At 41.5% G+C, this 25,391-nt stretch overlaps 2 gene segments (V, D, J or C); one reads left to right on the forward strand and one right to left on the reverse strand.

The window, feature by feature from the left end:
• Window positions 1-845: 845 nt before the first annotated feature.
• The window catches only part of LOC121618830, a 67,744-nt gene continuing 43,198 nt past the window's right edge, over window positions 846-25,391 (reverse strand). The window contains 2 exon segments of the V gene segment in view: window positions 846-1,431; window positions 23,354-23,391. Coding sequence covers window positions 1,112-1,431; window positions 23,354-23,391 — 358 coding nt within the window.
• The window catches only part of LOC121618831, a 57,237-nt gene continuing 42,147 nt past the window's right edge, over window positions 10,302-25,391 (forward strand). Inside the window, 2 exon segments of the V gene segment in view lie at window positions 10,302-10,358; window positions 13,662-13,983. Of these exon segments, the coding sequence occupies window positions 10,307-10,358; window positions 13,662-13,983 (374 nt within the window).

Below are 25,391 nucleotides of genomic sequence, written 5' to 3' on the forward strand. Positions count from 1 at the left end.
ACCAACAAGGCAGGAAAAAAACTTTGTTTTCTGATTGGTCACATTTTTTGAATGTCCTCATTTGAAAAATAGACAATTTGACCAATAATCAAACAAATAAATTGCATGTAAAATACAGAAATAACAATTTATGAAATAAATAAGGATTAAAACCTGACATCACTGTGATTGAATTCAAATTGTCCACTTTGAGCTCCACACTGAGCTGTGTATTATGTTCCTCCCTGAATCCATAAAGAACACAGCAGCTCCACTGATATGAGGGAAGCTGATCTATTATAGCATGTTGGTACATTTTCTGATGTGCTACATTAATCCTGCTGCACGGTGGACTTAACACCACATGACAGAAGCGCAATCAGGGAGAACTTGAGTGAAATGACACAGATATTATAATGGAGTCTGGTCATGTAAAGATCAATATTAAAACAAAGCCAAACATGTTTGTGTGAATGCGCAGTGGGAACAGATTTGACCTGAAACTGATGTAACTGTGCTGACGGATGATTTTCTTTGGACTCTGAAACAAACATTTTGTCTCCTCACACAAACAGCTCTTTGTTTGACTATGAAGGTGGAGTTTTGAATGGCTGCTGTGCATCACTGCTCCTAAAGCAGTTTAAGTTCATTTTTAATGTCATGTTATGCATTATCTTCATTTTCATCCACATTCTATTTAACTTTTTCGATCATCGTCAAGAAGGTTTTATTCTCCATCTTATTTTACGTTAATATTTGATCCCCGTTTTTGTGTCCATTCTGTCTTTTCTGTGTGAAGAACTTGGTGCATGTGAAAGAACTTAATTTCTTGCTGCTCTTCATCAGATAAAAGACCAAAGACTTGATCAAGTTATTGATCACTTCAAGCTTTATTAGCACAAACATCAACCATCAACATGACAGTTATGAAGCACACTCACATCTCGCTGCTGAGCTACACACATTACTCTCTAAGTTGTTGCTGTCCAACACTTTACAGCAGTGCTGTTCTCTGTCACACAAAGCTTTAGTTTCCTCTACAAACATTAAAAGTCATATTGCTGAGAGCAGCAGGTGTGTTCCTCCTGCTCCCCCCACACACAGCTCCCGTCCTGGGCTTCAGCCAGCCCCTCTAGGCCTCACACTGGCTCCTGTGGAGGGACTGGGTCTGGCTGTGGTCGTGATGGAGGACCTTGCAGGAGTACAGCTCTCCTTCCATCCAGCGCTCCTGGCTCAGGCTCAGGGTGCTGCTGCTGCTGTAGCGTCCGCTCTTCTCCTCCTCTGAGCTGGTCAGGACCCCCTCCGTCACCTCCGCGCCGTCCACCTCCCAGCTCACCACGGCTCCCGGAGGAGAGTAGCCGCTCAGCAGGCAGGCCAGCGTGGCCGAGCCCCCGGAGAGCTGCTCGGAGGAGGGGGGAAGCAGAGAGACCGAGGGCCTGACCCTGGAGCCGGCTGGAGGGGAGAGCAGAGACACACAAGGAGCAGATTAACTCCCACTGTAGGACAGACAGCTGAACATGAGACACTGATGATACATGACAGAGGTCCACACTACTGTGGATGAGCTGTGTGCACGATCCTGTGATCAGACAGAGGAGAGGAGGTGACAGACGGGAGGAAACCAGGCTTCAACAAATCAAACTAAATGCTCACACTTGATCTCATTTTGACTCTTAAACTAATGAATCTTCTACTGAGGCACTCATCATAAATCACTAAGAATCACACAATCACATGCAACATGACATGAGTGTAAATATGATCAAACATTTAGAATAATGATGATGATGAAATGAAATCTTCATGTCTAATTTCTAATGTGTGACAGTAAATAATTCATCCCTGCAATGATTTTCTTGTTGATAAAAATGTAATGTCTGTATCCAGTTAAAGACTTTGTCATCTGTCTGTTTCACTTCCTTTTCAGCACTTTAAACTAACGGACTGTGAACACAAACTACAGCTGGACTGGATGTTCATATAAACTCACTTGTTTGTTTTATACATACTTTTCATTTCATTTTAATAATTGTTTAAATGAAAAATTCAAGAAATCTCATGTAATTATTATTAACCATTTATAATCAATTTAGCATTAAACTTTTCCTCAGGCCAATTCCACAAACACATTTTGTTGAACAAAAATCAATTGAAAATTAAATATGAGAAAAATTTAGTCTTTTGACAAATATTTAACCTGAGTATTATCAATCATACACATTATTAATGTTTGCACAATTAAAGATAAATTACAATTTCAGCCAAACACGATCGATATCAATAAATATACACAACATTAGAACACCTTGAATAATTTCTGAAGTAATTAGATTATTTTACATAATTAAATTTGATCTTTCATGTTGTAGAAATTATAAATCTGTGATACTTACAGTCAATGATGAGTTTGGTTCCTCCACCAAAAGTCAACCACAGTGATACAAACTCATGAAGTGGTCGTACAAAAACCTCCTGCACTGTGAACAAGCATCTATACACTGAAAAAAACTCTCTCACAAAAATAAAATGATTTTATTCTGAATCTACAAATCTTGCCAAATGAGCTGGATTGAAATTATTGTAGAAATGAAGGTAATTTCTTTCATTTTGCTTTAGTTTTCTACATCTGACAGAGAAACAATTACAGTCTCCTTGTAACAAAGTCATTTTTTTCACTGTTTTCTATCAGTTGATACTTGGTTCAATGAACATGATGCTTTTTAATGATAATAATTCATAAACTCATAATCAGCAGAAGTGAGATATGTTATTTATGTGCAGTCCTGTCAGTAAATGAAAGGCAGACAAACAGACATATCATACCAACCACAGTGGACACAAAGCTCTCCTTAAATCCTCAACTGCACTTCTAATGTAAATATTTCCTTGTGTTCCATTAAGATCATAGATGGTGTGAATCCAAACAGTATTTCTCCTGATTTTGTGTCCCACGTTGGCTTCAGTGTGTTGAGAGCAGAGAGATCATTTCCATAGAGAGGAGGCTTTGCATGGTCAGCTGATCCTCCAGTGAACTGAGAAGGTTTATAGTCCTGTGAGTTCAACACTGCAGGACTCAGATGTGTCAGTCAACACAGCAGAAAGCAGCAGCACCATGACTCTCATCACCATCCTCATCTGGACGCTGGCCTGCTGCTGTTTTACAGGTTCATCCACTCAGCAACATTTCAAACATGATGTGCTGCCTTTTCTCTCATTTCTTTCTGCTGATAAATGAATGATTTGTTTTTGTGTGCAGGATGCAGCGGTCAGGTGACTGTGACTCAGCCTCCAGTAGTGACACAGACTGCAGGATCCACTGTCACTCTCACCTGTAAAACAAACAAACCTGTGTACAGAGACAGTGATGGAGATGACTGGATGCACTGGTATCAACAGAAATCTGGACAGCCTCCAAAGCTCCTAGTGAAATACGCCAAAATGCAACATTCAGGAACACCAGCTCGGTTTAGTGGCAGTGGAAGCAGCTCTGACTTCACTTTGACCATTAGTGGAGTTCAGGCTGAAGATGCAGCAGTTTATTACTGTCAGAGTCTCCATCAAATAGGTAGTGCTGGTGTGTTCACACAGTGATTTGTAGCTGTACAAAAACCTCCCTCAGTCAGACTGCAGAGACACTGAGCTGTTACAGCAGGAAGCGACTGCAGCTGCTAAAGAGGAAGAGACTCTGACACAGACCACTGAACACAGAGCTGACAGTCACCTCATTAAGCACAAACTACATACTTACATTCATACATTTTTGTACATTGCATTTTGACATTGTGAAATTTTCATCCCATGTAAAAAGCTGTGAAACTAATATTGACAGATAACTACCATCCCATTGTGTTTATTTTCACAGACATTAAGATCACTTGCATTGCCATCACTTTTCACTGAAACCCAAATATACATAACTCTAAACATGTCATTTATTACTTTGAAGAAGACATTTAACTGTGTCAGAAGTTTGATTGTTATTGCTGACTGATACCGCTATGCTACACTACAGCCGCTTAGCTTATTTAGCTCATCTTATCTTCGTTTCGCCTTAATCTTTGTAAAATTAAAATGTTTTCCTACCATGAAATGAAGCTGCACCACCTGACTACACCAACGCCCATGTTGTTGCAGCTTCTAAACAAGATGGGATGTTGCCTTTTTCTACAGGTCTTAATTCAATTTAAACTCCAAACTTGATCTTAAATTCAAGTTGTTTGAGGCCCCTGTATTTAAACCATCTCCATCGACTATGAATATGAATTGTTTAGTCCAGAACAACAGACTCCACCTTGTGGTTCTCCTGAGACCACCTGGCCTTTGTTTCCAGATTTTAGAAGAATTTGGAGGTTTACTTTCAGGCCTTGTTCCTCATGATGAGCTGATGAGATTTGAATTATTGGTGATTTCTGTATTCAGATGAATGAGGCCTCTGAAGCCTCTCTGGCTCTTCTTGATCCTTTTGCTTTCACTCAGCTCGTACATGAACCTGCTCGCTGCAGTGGTAACACCCTGGACGTTATTCAGTCATGGAGGATGGAGGTTTCTGATCTGAATGTCTCTCCTGTCACATCTGTGGTGTCACATCACTTTCAGATTAAATGCAGATCTCCATCCTCCAGGAGCTTCAGCCTCTCCTCTTGTCTCTCTGTCCCTCTGTGAGTCTGTCCTCTGTCCAGGTCTCTGTGGTGGAGAGTAGGTCGGTCGGGTGGCTCAGCTTTTATCTGTCTGGTGACACCTGGAAGTTGCTTGATGTCCAATCCATATTCTTCATACATGTCAAAACTGAACATAAATTGTCACCCTGATCATCTGTATTGTAATTTTACTGTCTTGTTCTGTTCTGTACATGTGACATCTCTGGCATGTCTGGTGGTCCTGGCAGAGGGATCCCTCCTCTGTTGCTCTTCCTGAGGTTTCTTCCATGTTTTATCCATTAAAGTTTCTTTTTGGGGGAGCTTTTCCAAATCTGAATCACAGGTCTGAGGATAGAGGGTGTTGTATGCTGTACAGATTGTAAAGTCCCTTAAGGCTAAATTTTTATTCATGATATTGGACAAAGGGATGTTTATTAGCCAGATCCTGCCAAGCAGTGGTGTGATCATGGTGTAGTAAGAACTCCTCTGATACAAGCTTGAGTTGAAGAGACCTATGAACAAGCAGTATCAGATCAGATGCCGGCCATCCGAGAGAGCTTCAGGGTCAGATCAGAAGACTCTGCCCTTAACATACAGACAACACAATATATAGCATGGTGTTTCGTCTTACTCCACCCATAACTTTCCAAACTCAAAAACCATATCATGTTCTGGCCATTGCCCCACTGAGGAATGTTTTCCTTTGCGACAATCAATATTTACCTCTTTGAGAGGTTTACGTCCAAATAGCCCCCTCTATAAACTTCACCCCCTCTGGTTTCCCTTTTCCTGATCTGACCCTACGTGGCCCTGCATGGCCTCACATACCATAACTAAGAGTGGTCAGCATTTTAAACATCAGTTTACCCCTGATCATGCTTAATTTAACATATATTTGATATTTGGTTGACCTGATCATACACCTCAAAAGTAAATAAAATCACTTGTCCTGACTCAAGCAATCTCAACCAATGAAGCAGAAATAGCCGACATTGTATTGTAATTTATTTCATGTTTCTTAAGACGTGTGGAGGGAAACATCAGGTGGTTGATCTCCTGAAACACTGAGTGTAAAACAAAGCAAATTCAAAATCAAGTCGTCAGTGTTGAAGCAGTTGGCCAGCAGGGGACACTATTCGACTGTTAATGAACACAAAGTCGCCTGAGACAAGACAGAAGTAAAAGAAGAATGTTGAGAATGAAGAGAAACAATTTAAAAAGGCCTGAATTGAAAAATGTCTCAGTGACCTTGTCTGAATAAAAGGCCGAATGATCCTCAGGATGATGATGTGTCGCTCCACCTCACCTCTGCTGTTTCTGTTTCACATGAACAGGTGTGTGTTTGCCTTCTTCACTATATTTGCATGACTTTTATGCGTCACTGCTCCTCACAGTAAAAGTTCTTGTGTCACAGAGAGTCTGAACTGTTTTCATGCACTCACACTGAAAAGTGCATCAGGATGATGTTGCCAATAACTCTGATTGTCATGTTGGGTTTTCTGAGTCAGGGTGAGAGATTCTCAACATGTTTACAGCAAATTCAGTCGGTTCTCTGGTCTTTACTTTAGCTTTGAACATGTTTGTTGTTGTCTTCTTTTAAAACCTGAGCTGCTGCTTTAGATGCCTTCAAACATTTTATTCTAAAGATTTTTTTCTTTTCTCATTTCAGAGACTTCTGCCAACGATTTTCTGACTCAGACTGACAAATCCAGGTCTGTTAGTCTTGGAGGGACTGTGACCATCAGCGCCACAGGGAGTTCAAATATTGGTCCTTATCACAGTTGGTTCCTTCAGAAACCTGGACAGGCTCCCAAGCTTCTTATGTACTATACATCAACTCACTTCTCAGGGACTCCATCTCGATTCAGTGGCAGTAGGTCTGGTTCTCACTACACTCTGACCATCAGTGGTGTTCAGGCTGAAGATGCTGGACATTATTACTGTCTGGGGTACCATAATGGTGTTGGAACGTTCACACAGTGATTCAGAGGCGCAAAACCCCCTTCAGTTTGACTGCAGTGAAAACGGCCTGCTGCAGGTGCAGAGGGTTGGTGAAGAGACTGTGATGAGAATAAGTGGTCCAGTGAACACAACACAAGAGTCATCAAGCAGAACCACAATGAATCGAAATAAAACTGGAACAAACTCACAATTTCTCAAATGCAGCTTTAAGTTAAATATGCAGAATTAAATCTTTTCAAGAAAAGAGTTGTTGTTAGAAAACATCCACTGAGTGCAACAAATGAAAACAGTCTTAACACTAATAATTTTGAAATAAGCAGCATTAAAAATCTGCTGTGACAGCGACATTCAAAAAAGATATAAATTCTCGTTGGCTTCATTTCCATAGAGAGGAGGCTTTGCATGGTCAGCTGATCCTCCAGTGAACTGAGAAGGTTTATAGTCCTGTGAGTTCAACACTGCAGGACTCGGATGTGTCAGTCAACACAGCAGAAGGAACAGCACCATGACTCTCATCACCATCCTCATCTGGACGCTAGCCTGCTGCTGTTTTACAGGTTCATGCATTCAGCAACATTTCAAACATGATGTGCTGCCTTTTCTCTCATTTCTTTCTGCTGATAAATGAATGATTTGTTTTTGTGTGCAGGATGCAGCGGTCAGGTGACTGTGACTCAGCCTCCAGTAGTGACACCGACTGCAGGATCCACTGTCACTCTCACCTGTAAAACCAATCCTGCTGTTTACTCCAGTTGTACTGGTGGTCAATGTATGTCCTGGTATCAACAGAAATCTGGACAAACTCCAAAGCTCCTCATTAGAGCTGTAAGCACACGAGAGTCAGGAACACCAGCTCGGTTTAGTGGCAGTGGAAGCAGCTCTGACTTCACTTTGACCATCAGTGGAGTTCAGACTGAAGATGCAGCAGTTTATTACTGTCAGAGTCTCCACTATATAAACAGTGCTTGGGTGTTCACACAGTGATTTGTAGCTGTACAAAAACCTCCCTCAGTCAGACTGCAGAGACACTGAGCTGGTACAGCAGGAAGCGACTGCAGCTGCTGAAGAGGAAGAGACTCTGACACAGACCACTGAACACAGAGCTGACAGTCACCTCACCAAGCACAAACTACACACTCACATTAATAAATTCAATTAAAATATTGGTACAAATCAAATGACAACACATCTTGTTGTGGTCAGTCTTACTCTCAGGAAAAGACAAATGTTGCCTCAACACATGCATCAATCATGATTTTTTTGTCAGTGAAGATCAAGTTGAAATTACTGTGTCAGTGTTTTATCATGAAAAGAAAAACATATATCCTTTAGTTTTCTGTACTGCTCTGTAATATTACATTCAAGAACAACTTAAAAAGACAAATATTTCTATTAACATGATCAATCCAAAGCTTTTCACTCTCTACAGAGACGAGTACCAGTTGAAGTTATACAAACTTTGAATTTCTTGCTGCTCTTCATCAGATAAAAGACCAAACACTTGATGAAGTTATTGATCAGTTCAAGCTTTATTAGCACAAACATCAACCATCAACATGACAGTTATGAAGCACACTCACATCTCGCTGCTGAGCTACACACATTACTCTCTAAGTTGTTGCTGTCCAACACTTTACAGCAGTGCTGTTCTCTGTCACACAAAGCTTTAGTTTCCTCTACAAACATTAAAAGTCATATTGCTGAGAGCAGCAGGTGTGTTCCTCCTGCTCCCCCAACACACAGCTCCCGTCCTGGGCTTCAGCCAGCCCCTCTAGGCCTGACACTGGCTCCTGTGGAGGGACTGGGTCTGGCTGTGGTCGTGATGGAGGACCTTGCAGGAGTACAGCTCTCCTTCCATCCAGCGCTCCTGGCTCAGGCTCAGGGTGCTGCTGCTGCTGTAGCGTCCGCTCTTCTCCTCCTCTGAGCTGGTCAGGACCCCCTCCGTCACCTCCGCGCCGTCCACCTCCCAGCTCAACACGGCTCCCGGAGGAGAGTAGCCGCTCAGCAGGCAGGCCAGCGTGGCCGAGCCCCCGGAGAGCTGCTGGGAGGAGGGGGGAAGCAGAGAGACCGAGGGCCTGACCCTGGAGCCGGCTGGAGGGGAGAGCAGAGACACACAAGGAGCAGATTAACTCCCACTGTAGGACAGACAGCTGAACATGAGACACTGATGATACATGACAGAGGTCCACACTACTGTGGATGAGCTGTGTGCACGATCCTGTGATCAGACAGAGGAGAGGAGGTGACAAACGGGAGGAAACCAGGCTTCAACAAATCAAACTAAATGCTCACACTTGATCTCATTTTGACTCTTAAACTAATGAATCTTCTACTGAGGCACTCATCATAAATCACTAAGAATCACACAATCACATGCAACATGAGTGTAAATATGATCAAACATTTAGAATAATGATGACGATGAAATGAAATCTTCATGTCTAATTTCTAATGTGTGACAGTAAATAATTCATCCCTGCAATGATTTTCTTGTTGATAAAAATGTGATGTCTGTATCCAGTTAAAGACTTTGTCATCTGTCTGTTTCACTTCCTTTTCAGCACTTTAAACTAACAGACTGTGAACACAAACTACAGCTGGACTGGATGTTCATATAAACTCACTTATTTGTTTTATACACACGCCTGATTTCATTTTAATAACAATATGAATGTAAAATATAAGAAATCTAATGTTATTTTTTAGCATTAAACTTTTCCTCAGACCAATTTCATTAGTACATTTTGTCCAACAAAAATGTAATTGAAAATGAAATATGACTAAATTTATCTTCTTTGGCAATATTTAACCTTAATATTATCAAGAACACAACATAATAATAATCTTTGCACAATTAAAGACAAATTACGATTTCAGCCAAGCTCGAAAAATAACAATAAATATTCACAACAATTGAACCACCTTGAGAAATGTCTTATGTCATTATCTTATTTTACATAATTAAATTTGATCTGACATGTTGTAGAAATTATAAATCTGTGGTACTTCCAGTCAATGATGAGTTTGGTTCCTCCACCAAAAGTGTACCACAGTGATACAAACTCATGAAGTGGTCGTACAAAAACCTCCTGCACTGTGAACAAGCATCTATACACTGAAAAAACTCTCTAACAAAAATAAAATGATTTTATTCTGAATCTACAAATCTTGCCAAATGAGCTGGATTGAAATTATTGTAGAAATGAAGGTAATTTCTTTCATTTTGCTTTAGTTTTCTACATCTGACAGAGAAACAATTACAGTCTCCTTGTAACAAAGTCATTTTTTTCACTGTTTTCTATCAGTTGATACTTGGTTCAATGAACATGATGCTTTTTAATGATAATAATTCATAAACTCATAATCAGCAGAAGTGAGATATGTTATTTATGTGCAGTCCTGTCAGTAAATGAAAGGCAGACAAACAGACATATCATACCAACCACAGTGGACACAAAGTTCTCCTTAAATCCTCAACTGCACTTCTAATGTAAATATTTCCTTGTGTTCCATTAAGATCATAGATTGTGTGAATCCAAACAGTATTTCTCCTGATTTTGTGTCCCACCTTGGCTTCAGTGTGTTGAGAGCAGAGAAATAATTTCCATAGAGAGGAGGCTTTGCATGGTCAGCTGATCCTCCAGTGAACTGAGAAGGTTTATAGTCCTGTGAGTTCAACACTGCAGGACTCAGATGTGTCAGTCAACACAGCAGAAAGCAGCAGCACCATGACTCTCATCACCATCCTCATCTGGACGCTGGCCTGCTGCTGTTTTACAGGTTCATTCACTCAGCAACATTTCAAACATGATGTGCTGCCTTTTCTCTCATTTCTTTCTGCTGATAAATGAATGATTTGTTTTTGTGTGCAGGATGCAGCGGTCAGGTGACTGTGACTCAGCCTCCAGTAGTGACACCGACTGCAGGATCCACTGTCACTCTCACCTGTAAAGTAAACCAACCTGTTTTCAGATGGTCTGATGGCAATCAGGGTCTGCACTGGTATCAACAGAAATCTGGACAGACTCCAAAGCTCCTAATGGAACTTGTTAGCACACGACATTCAGGAACACCAGCTCGGTTTAGTGGCAGTGGAAGACGCTCTGACTTCACTTTGACCATCAGTGGAGTTCAGACTGAAGATGCAGCAGTTTATTCCTGTCAGAGTCTCCACTCTATAAACAGTGCTTGGGTGTTCACACAGTGATCTGTAGCTGTACAAAAACCTCCCTCAGTCAGACTGCAGAGACACTGAGCTGTTACAGCAGGAAGCGACTGCAGCTGCTGAAGAGGAAGAGACTCTGACACAGACCACTGAACACAGAGCTGACAGTCGCCTCACCAAGCACAAACTACACACTCACATTAATAAATTCAATTAAAATATTGGTACAAATCAAATCACACCACATCATGTTCTGGTCAGTCTTTTTCTCAGGAAAAGACAAATGTTGCCTCAACACATTCATCAATCATAATTTTTGTGTCAGTGAAGATCAAGTTGAAATTACTGTGTCAGTGTTTTATCATGAAAAGAAACACATATATCCTTCAGTTTTCTGTGCTACTCTGTAATATCACATTCATGAACAATTTAAAAAGACAAATATTTCTATTTACATGATCACTCCAAAGCTTTTCACAGAGAGTATCAGTTGAAGTTATAAAACTTTGAATTTCTTGCTGCTCTTCATCAGATAAAAGACCAAACACTTGATCAAGTTATTGATCACTTCAAGCTTTATTAGCACAAACATCAACCATCAACATGACAGTTATGAAGCACACTCACATCTCGCTGCTGAGCTACACACATTACTCTCTAAGTTGTTGCTGTCCAACACTTTACAGCAGTGCTGTTCTCTGTCACACAAAGCTTTAGTTTCCTCTACAAACATTAAAAGTCATATTGCTGAGAGCAGCAGGTGTGTTCCTCCTGCTCCCCCCACACACAGCTCCCGTCCTGGGCTTCAGCCAGCCCCTCTAGGCCTGACACTGGCTCCTGTGGAGGGACTGGGTCTGGCTGTGGTCGTGATGGAGGACCTTGCAGGAGTACAGCTCTCCTTCCATCCAGCGCTCCTGGCTCAGGCTCAGGGTGCTGCTGCTGCTGTAGCGTCCGCTCTTCTCCTCCTCTGAGCTGGTCAGGACCCCCTCCGTCACCTCCGCGCCGTCCACCTCCCAGCTCACCACGGCTCCCGGAGGAGAGTAGCCGCTCAGCAGGCAGGCCAGCGTGGCCCAGCCCCCGGAGAGCTGCTGGGAGGAGGGGGGAAGCAGAGAGACCGAGGGCCTGACCCTGGAGCCGGCTGGAGGGGAGAGCAGAGACACACAAGGAGCAGATTAACTCCCACTGTAGGACAGACAGCTGAACATGAGACACTGATGATACATGACAGAGGTCCACACTACTGTGGATGAGCTGTGTGCACGATCCTGTGATCAGACAGAGGAGAGGAGGTGACAAACGGGAGGAAACCAGGCTTCAACAAATCAAACTAAATGCTCACACTTGATCTCATTTTGACTCTTAAACTAATGAATCTTCTACTGAGGCACTCATCATAAATCACTAAGAATCACACAATCACATGCAACATGACATGAGTGTAAATATGATCAAACATTTAGAATAATGATGATGATGAAATGAAATCTTCATGTCTAATTTCTAATGTGTGACAGTAAATAATTCATCCCTGCAATGATTTTCTTGTTGATAAAAATGTAATGTCTGTATCCAGTTAAAGACTTTGTCATCTGTCTGTTTCACTTCCTTTTCAGCACTTTAAACTAACGGACTGTGAACACAAACTACAGCTGGACTGGATGTTCATATAAACTCACTTATTTGTTTTATACACACGCCTTATTTCATTTTAATAACAATATGAATGAAAAATATAAGAAATCTAATGTTATTTTTTAGCATTAAACTTTTCCTCAGACCAATTTCAAAAGTACATTTTGTCCAACAAAAATTTAATTGAAAATAAAATATGACAAAATTTATCTTCTTTGGCGATATTTAACCTTAATATTATCAATAACACAACATAGTATTAATCTTTGCACAATTAAAGACAAATTACGATTTCAGCCAAGCTCGAAAAATAACAAATATTCACAACAATTGAACCACCATGTCTCATGTAATTAGCTTATTTTACATAATTAATTTTGATCTTTCATGTTGAAGAAATTATAAATCTGTGATACTTACAGTCAATGATGAGTTTGGTTCCTCCACCAAAAGTTTACCACAGTGATACAAACTCATGAAGTGGTCGTACAAAAACCTCCTGCACTGTGAACAAGCATCTATACACTGAAAAAACTCTCTCACAAAAATAAAATGATATTTTTCTGAATCTACAAATCTTTTCAAATGAGCTGGATTGAAATTATTGTATAAATGAAGGTTATTTCTTTCATTTTGCTTTAGTTTTCTACATCTGACAGAGAAACAATTACAGTCTCCTTGTAACAAAATCAGATTTTTCAGTGTTTTCTATCAGTTGATACTTGGTTCAATGAACATGATGCTTTTTCATGATAATAATTTATAAACTCATAATCAGAAGAAGTGAGATATATGATTTATGTGCAGTGAACCCTGTCAGTAAATGAAAGGCAGACAAACAGACATATCATACCAACCACAGTGGACACAAAGTTCTCCTTAAATCCTCAACTGCACTTCTAATGTAAATATTTCCTTGTGTTCCATTAAGATCATAGATTGTGTGAATCCAAACAGTATTTCTCCTGATTTTGTGTCCCACGTTGGCTTCAGTGTGTTGAGAGCAGAGAGATCATTTCCATAGAGAGGAGGCTTTGCATGGTCAGCTGATCCTCCAGTGAACTGAGAAGGTTTATAGTCCTGTGAGTTCAACACTGCAGGACTCAGATGTGTCAGTCAACACAGCAGAAAGCAGCAGCACCATGACTCTCATCACCATCCTCATCTGGACGCTGGCCTGCTGCTGTTTTACAGGTTCATTCACTCAGCAACATTTCAAACATGATGTGCTGCCTTTTCTCTCATTTCTTTCTGCTGATAAATGAATGATTTGTTTTTGTGTGCAGGATGCAGCGGTCAGGTGACTGTGACTCAGCCTCCAGTAGTGACACCGACTGCAGGATCCACTGTCACTCTCACCTGTAAAACAAACAAACCTGTTCAAAGATGGTCGAATGGCTATGAGGAGATGCACTGGTATCAACAGAAATCTGGACAGCCTCCAAAGCTCCTAATAAAACTTGTAAGCACACGAGAGTCAGGAACACCAGCTCGGTTTAGTGGCAGTGGAAGCAGCTCTGACTTCACTTTGACCATCAGTGGAGTTCAGGCTGAAGATGCAGCAGTTTATTACTGTCAGAGTCTCCATCAAATAGGTAGTGCTTGGACGTTCACACAGTGATTTGTAGCTGTACAAAAACCTCCCTCAGTCAGACTGCAGAGACACTGAGCTGTTACAGCAGGAAGCGACTGCAGCTGCTGAAGAGGAAGAGACTCTGACACAGACCACTGAACACAGAGCTGACAGTCACCTCATTAAGCACAAACTACATACTTACATTCATACATTTTTGTACATTACATTTTGACATTGTGAAATTTTCATTCCATGTAAAAAGCTGTGAAACTAATATTGACAGATAACTACCATCCCATTATGTTTATTTTCACAGACATTAAGATCACATGCATTGCCATCACTTTCCACTGAAACCCAAATACACATAACTCTCAACATGTCATTTATTACTTCCCGCTTATTAATTACCGCTATGCTACACTACAGCCGCTTAGCTTATTTAGCTCATCTTATCTTCGTTTCGCGTCAATCTTTGTAAAAATCAAATGTTTTCCTACCATGAAATGAAGCTGCACCACCTGACTACACCAACGCCCATGTTTTTGCAGCTTCTAAACAAGATGGGATGTTGCCTTTTTCTACAGGTCTTAATTCAATTTAAACTCCAAACTTGATCTTAAATTCAAGTTGTTTGTGGCCCCTGCATTAAAACCATCTCCATCGACTATGAATATGAATTGTTTAGTCCAGAACAACAGACTCCACCTTGTGGTTCTCCTGAGACCACCTGGCCTTTGTTTCCAGATTTTAGAAGAATTTGGAGGTTTACTTTCAGGCCTTGTTCCTCATGATGAGCTGATGAGATTTGAATTATTGGTGATTTCTGTATTCAGATGAATGAGGCCTCTGAAGCCTCTCTGGCTCTTCTTGATCCTTTTGCTTTCACTCAGCTCGTACATGAACCTGCTCGCTGCAGTGGTAACACCCTGGACGTGATTCTATCATGCAGGATGGAGGTTTCTGATCTGACTGTCTCTCCTGTCACATCTGTGGTGTCACATCACTTTCCAATTAAATGCAGATCTCCATCCTTCAGGAGCTTCAGCCTCTCCTCTTGTCTCTCTGTCCCTCTGTGAGTCTGTCCTCTGTCCAGGTCTCTGTGGTGGAGAGAAGGTCGGTCGGGTGGCTCAGCTTTTATCAGTCTGGTGACACCTGGAAGTTGCTTGATGTCCAATCCATATTCTTCATATATGTCAAAACTGAATATAAATTGTCACCCTGATCATCTGTATTGTAATTTTACTGTCTTGTTCTGTTCTGTACATGTGACATCTCTGGCATGTCTGGTGGTCCTGGCAGAGGGATCCCTCCTCTGTTGCTCTTCCTGAGGTTTCTTCCATGTTTTATCCATTAAAGTTTCTTTTTGGGGGAGCTTTTCCAAATCTGAATCACAGGTCTGAGGATAGAGGGTGTTGTATGCTGTATAGATTGTAAAGTCCCTTAAGGCTAAATTTTTATTCATGATATTGGACAAAGGGATGTTTATTAGCCAGATCCTGCCAAGCAGTGGTGTGATCATGGTGTAGGAAGAACTCAGCTGATACAAGCTTGAGTTGAAGAGACCTATGAACAAGCAGTATCAGATCAGATGCCGGCCATCCGAGAGAGCTTCAGGGTCAGATCAGAAGACTCTGCCCTCAACATACAGACAACACAATATATAGCATGGTGTTTCGTCTTACTCCACCCATATCTTTCCAAACTCAAAAACCATATCATGTTCTGGCCATTGCCCCACTGAGGAATGTTTTCCTTTGCGACAGTCAAGTTAATTTAAACACAAGATACTTGTGCTCAAAAAGAGGATTCATTCTCAGTGAAGAACCTTGGAGCTCTAATCTGCCTCTATACCTGCCAAAGAGCAGTGATTCCTAACACGTCTCTGGGGGTCATCAGGTGGAAACCTCCCTTCAATTCAAGATTCAAGATTCAAGATTCAAGAGTCTTTATTGTCATTGCACATGTCAATGAAATTTTCATTGCAACCCCCATGTTAGATGGTAAGAAAGATAAGACTAGAAAGAGTGAATAAAATTAAGATAACTACAATAAAATAAAATAAACCAACATGCAATAAAAAAAATATGCGTGAAGCAATTAAAAATATAACAGAATGAAAATATACTTAGGCAATAAAATATACTAAACAATAAACAATAAAATATGGAAGTGAAATGTGCAAACAGAATAAAATATACAAGCAGAATAAAATATAAAATATACACAGTGAAATGTTCCGACAGAATAAAATATGCCAATGAAACTGAAATGTGCTGATATACTAAAATGTATATAATTATAGTATATGTGTGTACATAAAAGTCAAGTACACAGAAGGTGCAGGTGGAGGTAGAGGTGTAGGTGTAGGTGTAAAGTGCGGTGTGCAGTGTTCACAGTTCACACAGTCTCTCACTGCAGTGAGGGGCTGCTGGGGGTGATAGCTCTAACAGCTCTGGGGAAGAAGCTGTCCCTCAGTCTGTTAGTGGTGGTGCGGATGTTCCTGTACCGCTTTCCTGATGGAAGAGGTACAAACAGTCTGTGGCCCGGGTGGCTGGGGTCCGTGGCGATGGATCTCGCCCTCTTCAACAGTGTTTCGCCTACTTGGTCCCAATACACCTCCAGGAGGTTAGGCAGTGAACTCCGGCGTCCCAGAGTCACCCCCCCAGTGCCAGTTCACACTGCTCCTACACAATCCAAACAGCACCGCCACGTTCAACTGACCCAGAGATGCTCCAGGTAGTGGCCAGTACCGATGCTACCATTTAACTATTGCTAATGCTAATGCTAACCGCTAGGAAGAACAGAAGAAGACAATACAGTTCCGATGCTACCATTTAGCTAATGTTACGTGCTAACCGCTACCTGCTCAGAGGAACAGAAGAAGACAATAAAGCTAGATTCACCTATACTGTTAGTGTTAACTGCTAGCTACCAATACTAACTGCTAAGATACTGTCATACTCTCACCGCTTTAGCTATTGTTAGCTGCTACAATGCTACCACAGGCCTAGATGCCACATGTAACTGCCGATTGCCACACTACCATCATCTACCCCTGCCTCTCACCAACTGCACCAAGAAAAAGCGGGGTGGGAATACAAACCCTGGTTCGGGTAGGGGATAGAAAATAAAGAGGTAGAGTCAAAAGATGAAAGTAGGGATTGGATACAAACCCTTGTTCGGGTAAGGGGTGGAAAATTTAGAAGGTGCTGAAGGTGGAGGCCTAAACCACAGACTAGATTTAACAGCCTCTTCTAACATTTCCTTCAAGAAGCAGCAAACCCTACCATTTCCTTCAAAAAGCAAACAGAGCAGGAAAACAAACCCTAACATTTCCTTCAAGAAGCAAACAAAACAGGAAAACAACCAAAAAGATCAAAAAACAAGCCAACTCTGTATCTTACCACGCACACTCACCTGAACAGGCCGCATGGTCCCAAAGAGAGACTCTAGCTGGCCACACCCCCACCTTATCTAAACTTCCTGGTTCTCTTCCTATTGGCAGAGCGAGAAGATGGGGTGGGGAAAGCAGAGCAGAGGAGAGGTGTCTTGTTCAGACTTTAACCTCTTCTCTTGCCGGGTTAGGCATGCATGTCCTCTGCCCCCCCCCCCCCCCTCACTGTCCCTATTTCACCCCCCAACTACTATTATTTCTCCTGATCCATATCCACTGACTAGACCTAGCAGCCTCATCTGACATCTCCCTCACTGTCTTTCTAAAATTTTGCCCATGCACTCCCAGCTCCCTCAACAGTGAAACAGCTGACCCTGCAACAAAACCTCTACACCCCACTTCAACCGGACAGACCCTGGTCTTCCATCCCCTCTGCTCAGATTCTGTCTTTAAATCTGCATACTTAGTCTTCTTCCTTTCATAAGCTGCCTCCACTGAATTTTCCCAAGGGACTGTTAACTCAATAAAATACACAGTCTTTTTACTCATGGACCATAAGACAATGTCTGGCCTCAGATTACTATAAACTATTTCCTGGGGCACAACTAGCTTTCCTCCCAAGTCGACCTGCATTTGCCAATCATCAGCCCCTACCAGGCAGCCACCTACCTGCTTTCTCCCTGACTTAGCAGCTTTATTTTTCTCCCCCTCTCGAACAAACTGCACATCTAACCTCTCCTTTCTAGAACTTCCAGAATTCACCTGCTTCCTTCTCTCCTCAATGCCTGCGGCTAAGCTTCTCAGCACCTGATTATGCCGCCATGTATACCGGCCTTGTGATAAGCTAATTCTACAACCTGACAAAATGTGCTTTAAACTTGCTGTACCTGAGCAGAGTGGGCACGATTGATCGCCCTGTACCCAGAGACTTAGGTTCTGCGGGGTTGGCAACACATCGTATGTCGCCCCTATCAGAAATTTAATACGGCCTTCCTCCATATTCCACAGGTCCCTCCAACTAAGTTTCCTCTTCTCAACACCTTCCCAATTCAACCATTGTCCCTGTTTGGCAGAGACTTCTGCCAACAATTTTCTGACTCAGACTGACAAATCCAAGTTTGTCAGTCTTGGAGGGACTGTGACCCTCAGCGCCACAGGGAGTTCAAATATTGGTGCTGATCTCAGTTGGTACCTTCAGAAACCTGGACAGGCTCCCAAACTTCTTATATACACGACATCAACTCGCTTCTCAGGGACTCCGTCTCGATTCAGTGGCAGTAGATCTGGTTCTCACTACACTCTGACCATCAGTGGTGTTCAGGCTGAAGATGCTGGACATTATTACTGTCTGGGGTACCATGGTAGTGGAGTGTTGACACAGTGATTCAGAGCCGTACAAAAACCTCCTTCAGTTTGACTGCAGTGAAAACGGCCTGCTGCAGGTGCAGAGGGTTGGTGAAGAGACTGTGATGAGAATAACTGGTCCAGTGAACACAACACAAGAGTCATCAAGCAGAACCACAATGAATCTAAATAAAACTGGAGCAAACTCACAATTTCTATAAATGCAGATTTGCGTTAATTATGCAGCATTTAAACGTTTCAAGAAAAGAGTTGTTGTCAGAAAATATCCACTGAGAGCAACACATGCAAAACAGTATTAACACTGTCTAATTTTGCATAATGCAGCATAAAAAAATCTGCTGTAACAGCTACGTTTAAAAAAAATTCAACTACATGTTGGCTTCAGTGTGTTGAGAGCAGAGAGATCATTTCCATAGAGAGGAGGCTTTGCATGGTCAGCTGATCCTCCAGTGAACTGAGAAGGTTTATAGTCCTGTGAGTTCAACACTGCAGGACTCAGATGTGTCAGTCAACACAGCAGAAAGCAGCAGCACCATGACTCTCATCACCATCCTCATCTGGACGCTGGCCTGCTGCTGTTTTACAGGTTCATTCACTCAGCAACATTTCAAACATGATGTGCTGCCTTTTCTCTCATTTCTTTCTGCTGATAAATGAATGATTTGTTTTTGTGTGCAGGATGCAGCGGTCAGGTGACTGTGACTCAGCCTCCAGTAGAAACACAGACTGCAGGATCCACTGTCACTCTCACCTGTAAAACAAACAAACCTGTTTACAGATGGTCAAGTGGCTATGAGGGTCTGCACTGGTATCAACAGAAATCTGGACAGCCTCCAAAGCTCCTAATACAGCTTGTAAGCACACAAGAGTCAGGAACACCAGCTCGGTTTAGTGGCAGTGGAAGCAGCTCTGACTTCACTTTGACCATCAGTGGAGTTCAGACTGAAGATGCAGCAGTTTATTACTGTCAGAGTTTCCACAGTGGTGGAGTGTTCACACAGTGATTTGTCGCTGTACAAAAACCCCCCTCAGTCAGACTGCAGAGACACTGAGCTGTTACAGCAGGAAGCGACTGCAGCTGCTGAAGAGGAAGAGACTCTGACACAGACCACTGAACACAGAGCTGACAGTCACCTCACCAAGCACAAACTTTATTCTGATCTCAGCTTCTCTCTTCAAAGTTTTAATTTCACCATTTTCATAAATGAGCAGGGACCTAGTTTATAGTTTGTCAGTGTCCCTTGACACATTGTCCATTTTTTAAATACTTTTTTACCAACTAAAACCATAAAGTCTGAAACCAGTCAGCATTTAAATTGGTGACACTTTGTCTGTCTCACTTTGTTCCACAGAAAACTTTGGAAACATGTTCCTAGCAGCGCTGTCGTCGCTGGTTTCAACAAATCTCTCACTCCTGCTCTGATACACATCCAGACCAATACAAATACCAAATATACTGTAGTGACTGCTGTTACAGAGAGGAAGTATATCCAGATTATAGTACCAATTTTTATACGATATAGAAGAGCATCACTTGTGTTATTTAAGTGGAACATTTCTCTTAATCTGGCCCCAGCCTGAGTCTCTCCTCTGGTGCAGCCAAGAACAGCTGATATTTGACCTCCTGCTCCTCTCTGCAGACACCATGAGTTCTGCTGTAAACTTGGATTTGTGGTTTGGTGTTCTTGTGTTGTCCTGTTCTAACTGATGGTGACAAACTAACTACAGCGATGACTATACATGTTTTACGTCCACTGGCTTTCCTTTGACCTCTTTTTGGAAGAGAGCTTTCTCTGTTCCTGTCTCAGGTCTGCCACACCTGTCTCTGGTTCCTGGATCAGCAACACCTGAACTTCATCAGATTGTCAGTGGAGCTGCAGAGCAACCCTCAGAGACCTCGTTCTGTGCCATGTGACCACAGAGCTGTCTGTTGGATTGGTACTCTTTTTGACTTATTTGCGTTTTCTGCCATTTATTTTGCTGACTTTTCCCCTCTTCTGAGGACAGTTAGTGAGCTGTGAATTGTGTTTTTTGTTTTGAGGCCAGTTGATTTTTCTATTTTCCAGTTAGTGTGGCTTGTTGTTTATTTTGGCCTTGGAGACCCTGAAACCTTTTACTTCCACTTCTGTGACATGAGTTGGTTGTCCTCTGTTGATCATTGCCTTTCTGTCAATTAATGTCATTCATTGTCAGTCTTGTGGTGTTTCAGCAGCGTTTTCAGGGAGTTTTGGTCCCTAAATGAAAAGGTGTTTGGTGGAACTTGTTATTTTCTTCCCTGTGTTCCCCTTTGAGCCAACAAGGCAGGAAAAAAAACTCACATTTTTTTGAAAGTCCTCATTTGGAAAATAGACAATTTGACCAATAATCAAACAAATACATTGCATGTAAAATATAGAAATAACAATTTATGAAATAAATAAGGATTAGAAACCTGACATCACTGTGATTGAATTCAAATTGTCCACTTTGAGCTCCACACTGAGCTGTGTATTATGTTCCTCCCTGAATCCATAAAGAACACAGCTGCTCCACTGATATGAGGGAAACTGATCTATTATAGCATGTTGGTACAGTTTCTGATGTGCTACATTAATCCTGCTGCACGGTGGACTTGAATGTTTTACACCACATGACAGAAGTGCAATCAGAGGAAACTTGAGTGAAATGACACAGATATTATAATGGAGTCTGGTCATGTAAAGATCAATATTAAAACAAAGCCAAACATGTTTGTGTGAATGCGCAGTGGGAACAGATTTGACCTGAAACTGATGTAACTGTGCTGACGGATGATTTTCTTTGGACTCTGAAACAAACATTTTGTCTCCTCACACAAACAGCTCTTTGTTTGACTATGAAGGTGGAGTTTTGAATAGGAGCAGTGATGCACAGCAGCCAAAGCAGTTTAAGTTCATTTTTAATGTCATGTTGTGCATTATCTTCATTTTCATCCACATTCTATTTCACTTTTTCTATCATCGTCAAGTAGGTTTTATTGTCCATCTTATTTTACGTTAATATTTTATCCCCGTTTTTGTGTCCATTCTGTATTTCCTGTGTGAAGAACTTGGTGCATGTGAAAGCACTTAATTTCTTGCTGCTCTTCATCAGATAAAAGACCAAACACTTGATCGAGTTATTGATCACTTCAAGCTTTATTAGCACAAACATCAACCATCAACATGACAGTTATGAAGCACACTCACATCTCGCTGCTGAGCTACACACATTACTCTCTAAGTTGTTGCTGTCCAACACTTTACAGCAGTGCTGTTCTCTGTCACACAAAGCTTTAGTTTCCTCTACAAACATTAAAAGTCATATTGCTGAGAGCAGCAGGTCTGTTCCTCCTGCTCGCCACACACACAGCTCCCGTCCTGGGCTTCAGCCAGTCCCTCTAGGCCTCACACTGGCTCCTGTGGAGGGACTGGGTCTGGCGGTGGTCGTGATGGAGGACCTTGCAGGAGTACAGCTCTCCTTCCATCCAGCGCTCCTGGCTCAGGCTCAGGGTGCTGCTGCTGCTGTAGCGTCCGCTCTTCTCCTCCTCTGAGCTGGTCAGGACCCCCTCCGTCACCTCCGCGCCGTCCACCTCCCAGCTCACCACGGCTCCCGGAGGAGAGTAGCCGCTCAGCAGGCAGGCCAGCGTGGCCGAGCCCCCGGAGAGCTGCTGGGAGGAGGGGGGAAGCAGAGAGACCGAGGGCCTGACCCTGGAGCCGGCTGGAGGGGAGAGCAGAGACACACAAGGAGCAGATTAACTCCCACTGTAGGACAGACAGCTGAACATGAGACACTGATGATACATGACAGAGGTCCACACTACTGTGGATGAGCTGTGTGCACGATCCTGTGATCAGACAGAGGAGAGGAGGTGACAAACGGGAGGAAACCAGGCTTCAACAAATCAAACTAAATGCTCACACTTGATCTCATTTTGACTCTTAAACTAATGACTCTTCTACTGAGGCACTCATCATAAATCACTAAGAATCACACAATCACATGCAACATGACATGAGTGTAAATATGATCAAACATTTACAATAATGATGACGATGAAATGAATTCTTCATGTCTAATTTCTAATGTGTGACAGTAAATAATTCATCCCTGCAATGATTTTCTTGTTGATAAAAATGTAATGTCTGTATCCAGTTAAAGACTTTGTCATCTGTCTGTTTCACTTCCTTTTCAGCACTTTAAACTAACGGACTGTGAACACAAACTACAGCTGGACTGGATGTTCATATAAACTCACTTATTTGTTTTATACATACACTTCATTACATTTTAAAAACAATATGAATGTAAAATATAAGAAATCTAATGTTATTTTTTAGCATTAAACATTTTCTCAGACCAATTTCAAAAGTACATTTTGTCCAACAAAATTTAATTGAAAATGAAATATGACTAAATTTATCTTCTTTGGCAATATTTAACCTTAATATTATCAATAACACAACATAAAATTAATATTTGCACAATTAAAGACAAATTACGATTTCAGCCAAGCTCGAAAATTAACAATAAATATTCACAACAATTGAACCACCTTGAGAAATGTCTTATGTAATTAGCTTGTTTTACATAATTAAATTTGATCTTTCATGTTGTAGAAATTATAAATCTGTGATACTTACAGTCAATGATGAGTTTGGTTCCTCCACCAAAAGTCCACCACAGTGATACAAACTCATGAAGTGGTCGTACAAAAACCTCCTGCACTGTGAACAAGCATCTATACACTGAAAAAAACTCTCTCACAAAAATAAAATGATATTTTTCTGAATCTACAAATTTTGTCAAATGAGCTGGATTGAAATTATTGTATAAATGAAGGTTATTTCTTTCACTTTGCTTTAGTTTTCTACATCTGACAGAGAAACGATTACAGTCTCCTTGTAACAAAGTCATTTTTTCAGTGTTTTCTATCAGTTGATACTTGGTTCAATGAACATGATGCTTTTTAATGATAATAATTTATAAACTCATATTCAGAAGAAGTGAGATATGTTATTTATGTGCAGTGAACCCTGTCAGTAAATGAAAGGCAGACAAACACACATATCATACCAACCACAGTGGACACAAAGTTCTCCTTAAATCCTCAACTGCACTTCTAATGTAAATATTTCCTTGTGTTCCATTAAGATCATAGATGGTGTGAATCCAAACAGTATTTCTCCTGATTTTGTGTCCCACGTTGGCTTCAGTGTGTTGAGAGCAGAGAGATCATTTCCATAGAGAGGAGGCTTTGCATGGTCAGCTGATCCTCCAGTGAACTGAGAAGGTTTATAGTCCTGTGAGTTCAACACTGCAGGACTCAGATGTGTCAGTCAACACAGCAGAAAGCAGCAGCACCATGACTCTCATCACCATCCTCATCTGGACGCTGGCCTGCTGCTGTTTTACAGGTTCATTCACTCAGCAACATTTCAAACATGATGTGCTGCCTTTTCTCTCATTTCTTTCTGCTGATGAATGATTTGTTTTTGTGTGCAGGATGCAGCGGTCAGGTGACTGTGACTCAGCCTCCAGTAGTGACACCGACTGCAGGATCCACTGTCACTCTCACCTGTAAAGTAAACCAACCTGTTTACAGATACAGCAGTGGAGCTGAGGAGATGCACTGGTATCAGCAGAAATCTGGACAGCCTCCAAAGCTCCTAATACAGCTTGTAAGCACACGAGAGTCAGGAACACCAGCTCGGTTTAGTGGCAGTGGAAGCAGCTCTGACTTCACTTTGACCATCAGTGGAGTTCAGACTGAAGATGCAGCAGTTTATTACTGTCAGAGTGCACATGAAATAAACAGTGCTGGTGTGTTCACACAGTGATTTGTAGCTGTACAAAAACCTCCCTCAGTCAGACTGCAGAGACACTGAGCTGTTACAGCAGGAAGCGACTGCAGCTGCTGAAGAGGAAGAGACTCTGACACAGACCACTGAACACAGAGCTGACAGTCACCTCACCAAGCACAAACTACACACTCACATTAATAAATTCAAATTATTGTAACAAATCAAATCACACCACATCATGTTCTGGTCAGTCTTACTCTCAGTAAATGACAAATGTTGCCTCAACACATGCATCAATCATGATTTTTGTGTCAGTGAAGATCAAGTTGAAATTACTGTGTCAGTGTTTTATCATGAAAGGAAATAGATATCCTTTAGTTTTCTGTACTACTCTGTAATATAACATTCATTTACAACTTAAAGACAAATATTTCTATTTACATGATCAATCCAAAGCTTTTCACTCTCCACAGAGACTAATAGTTCTAGTTCTAAAAACATCAAATTTCTTGCTGCTCTTCATCAGATAAAAGACCAAACACTTGATCAAGTTATTGATCAAGAATCACACAATAGCGTACAACATGACATGAGTGATTTCAGCATACTTCACCATATTTTTTCATATTTTCCAATACCAGTGGCAGAATACATTTACTCAAGTGCTGTTTTCAAGTAGAAATTTGAGCCATTTTCCTCAGTGTTTCCATTCTGTCCCACTTGACACTTCTCCACCAAATTGTTGTGGAAAATATGACTTTTTCCTCCACTTCATTTGCTTATCAGCTGTTTTGTGCTACCTTGCAGATTAAGATTTTATACATAATCTGATTCGGAAATATAATACATTGAGATAGATCCAACAGAATACGAAGTG

This window comes from Chelmon rostratus, chromosome 15, assembly GCF_017976325.1.
Source record: "Chelmon rostratus isolate fCheRos1 chromosome 15, fCheRos1.pri, whole genome shotgun sequence".
NCBI classification, from domain to species: domain Eukaryota; kingdom Metazoa; phylum Chordata; class Actinopteri; order Chaetodontiformes; family Chaetodontidae; genus Chelmon; species Chelmon rostratus.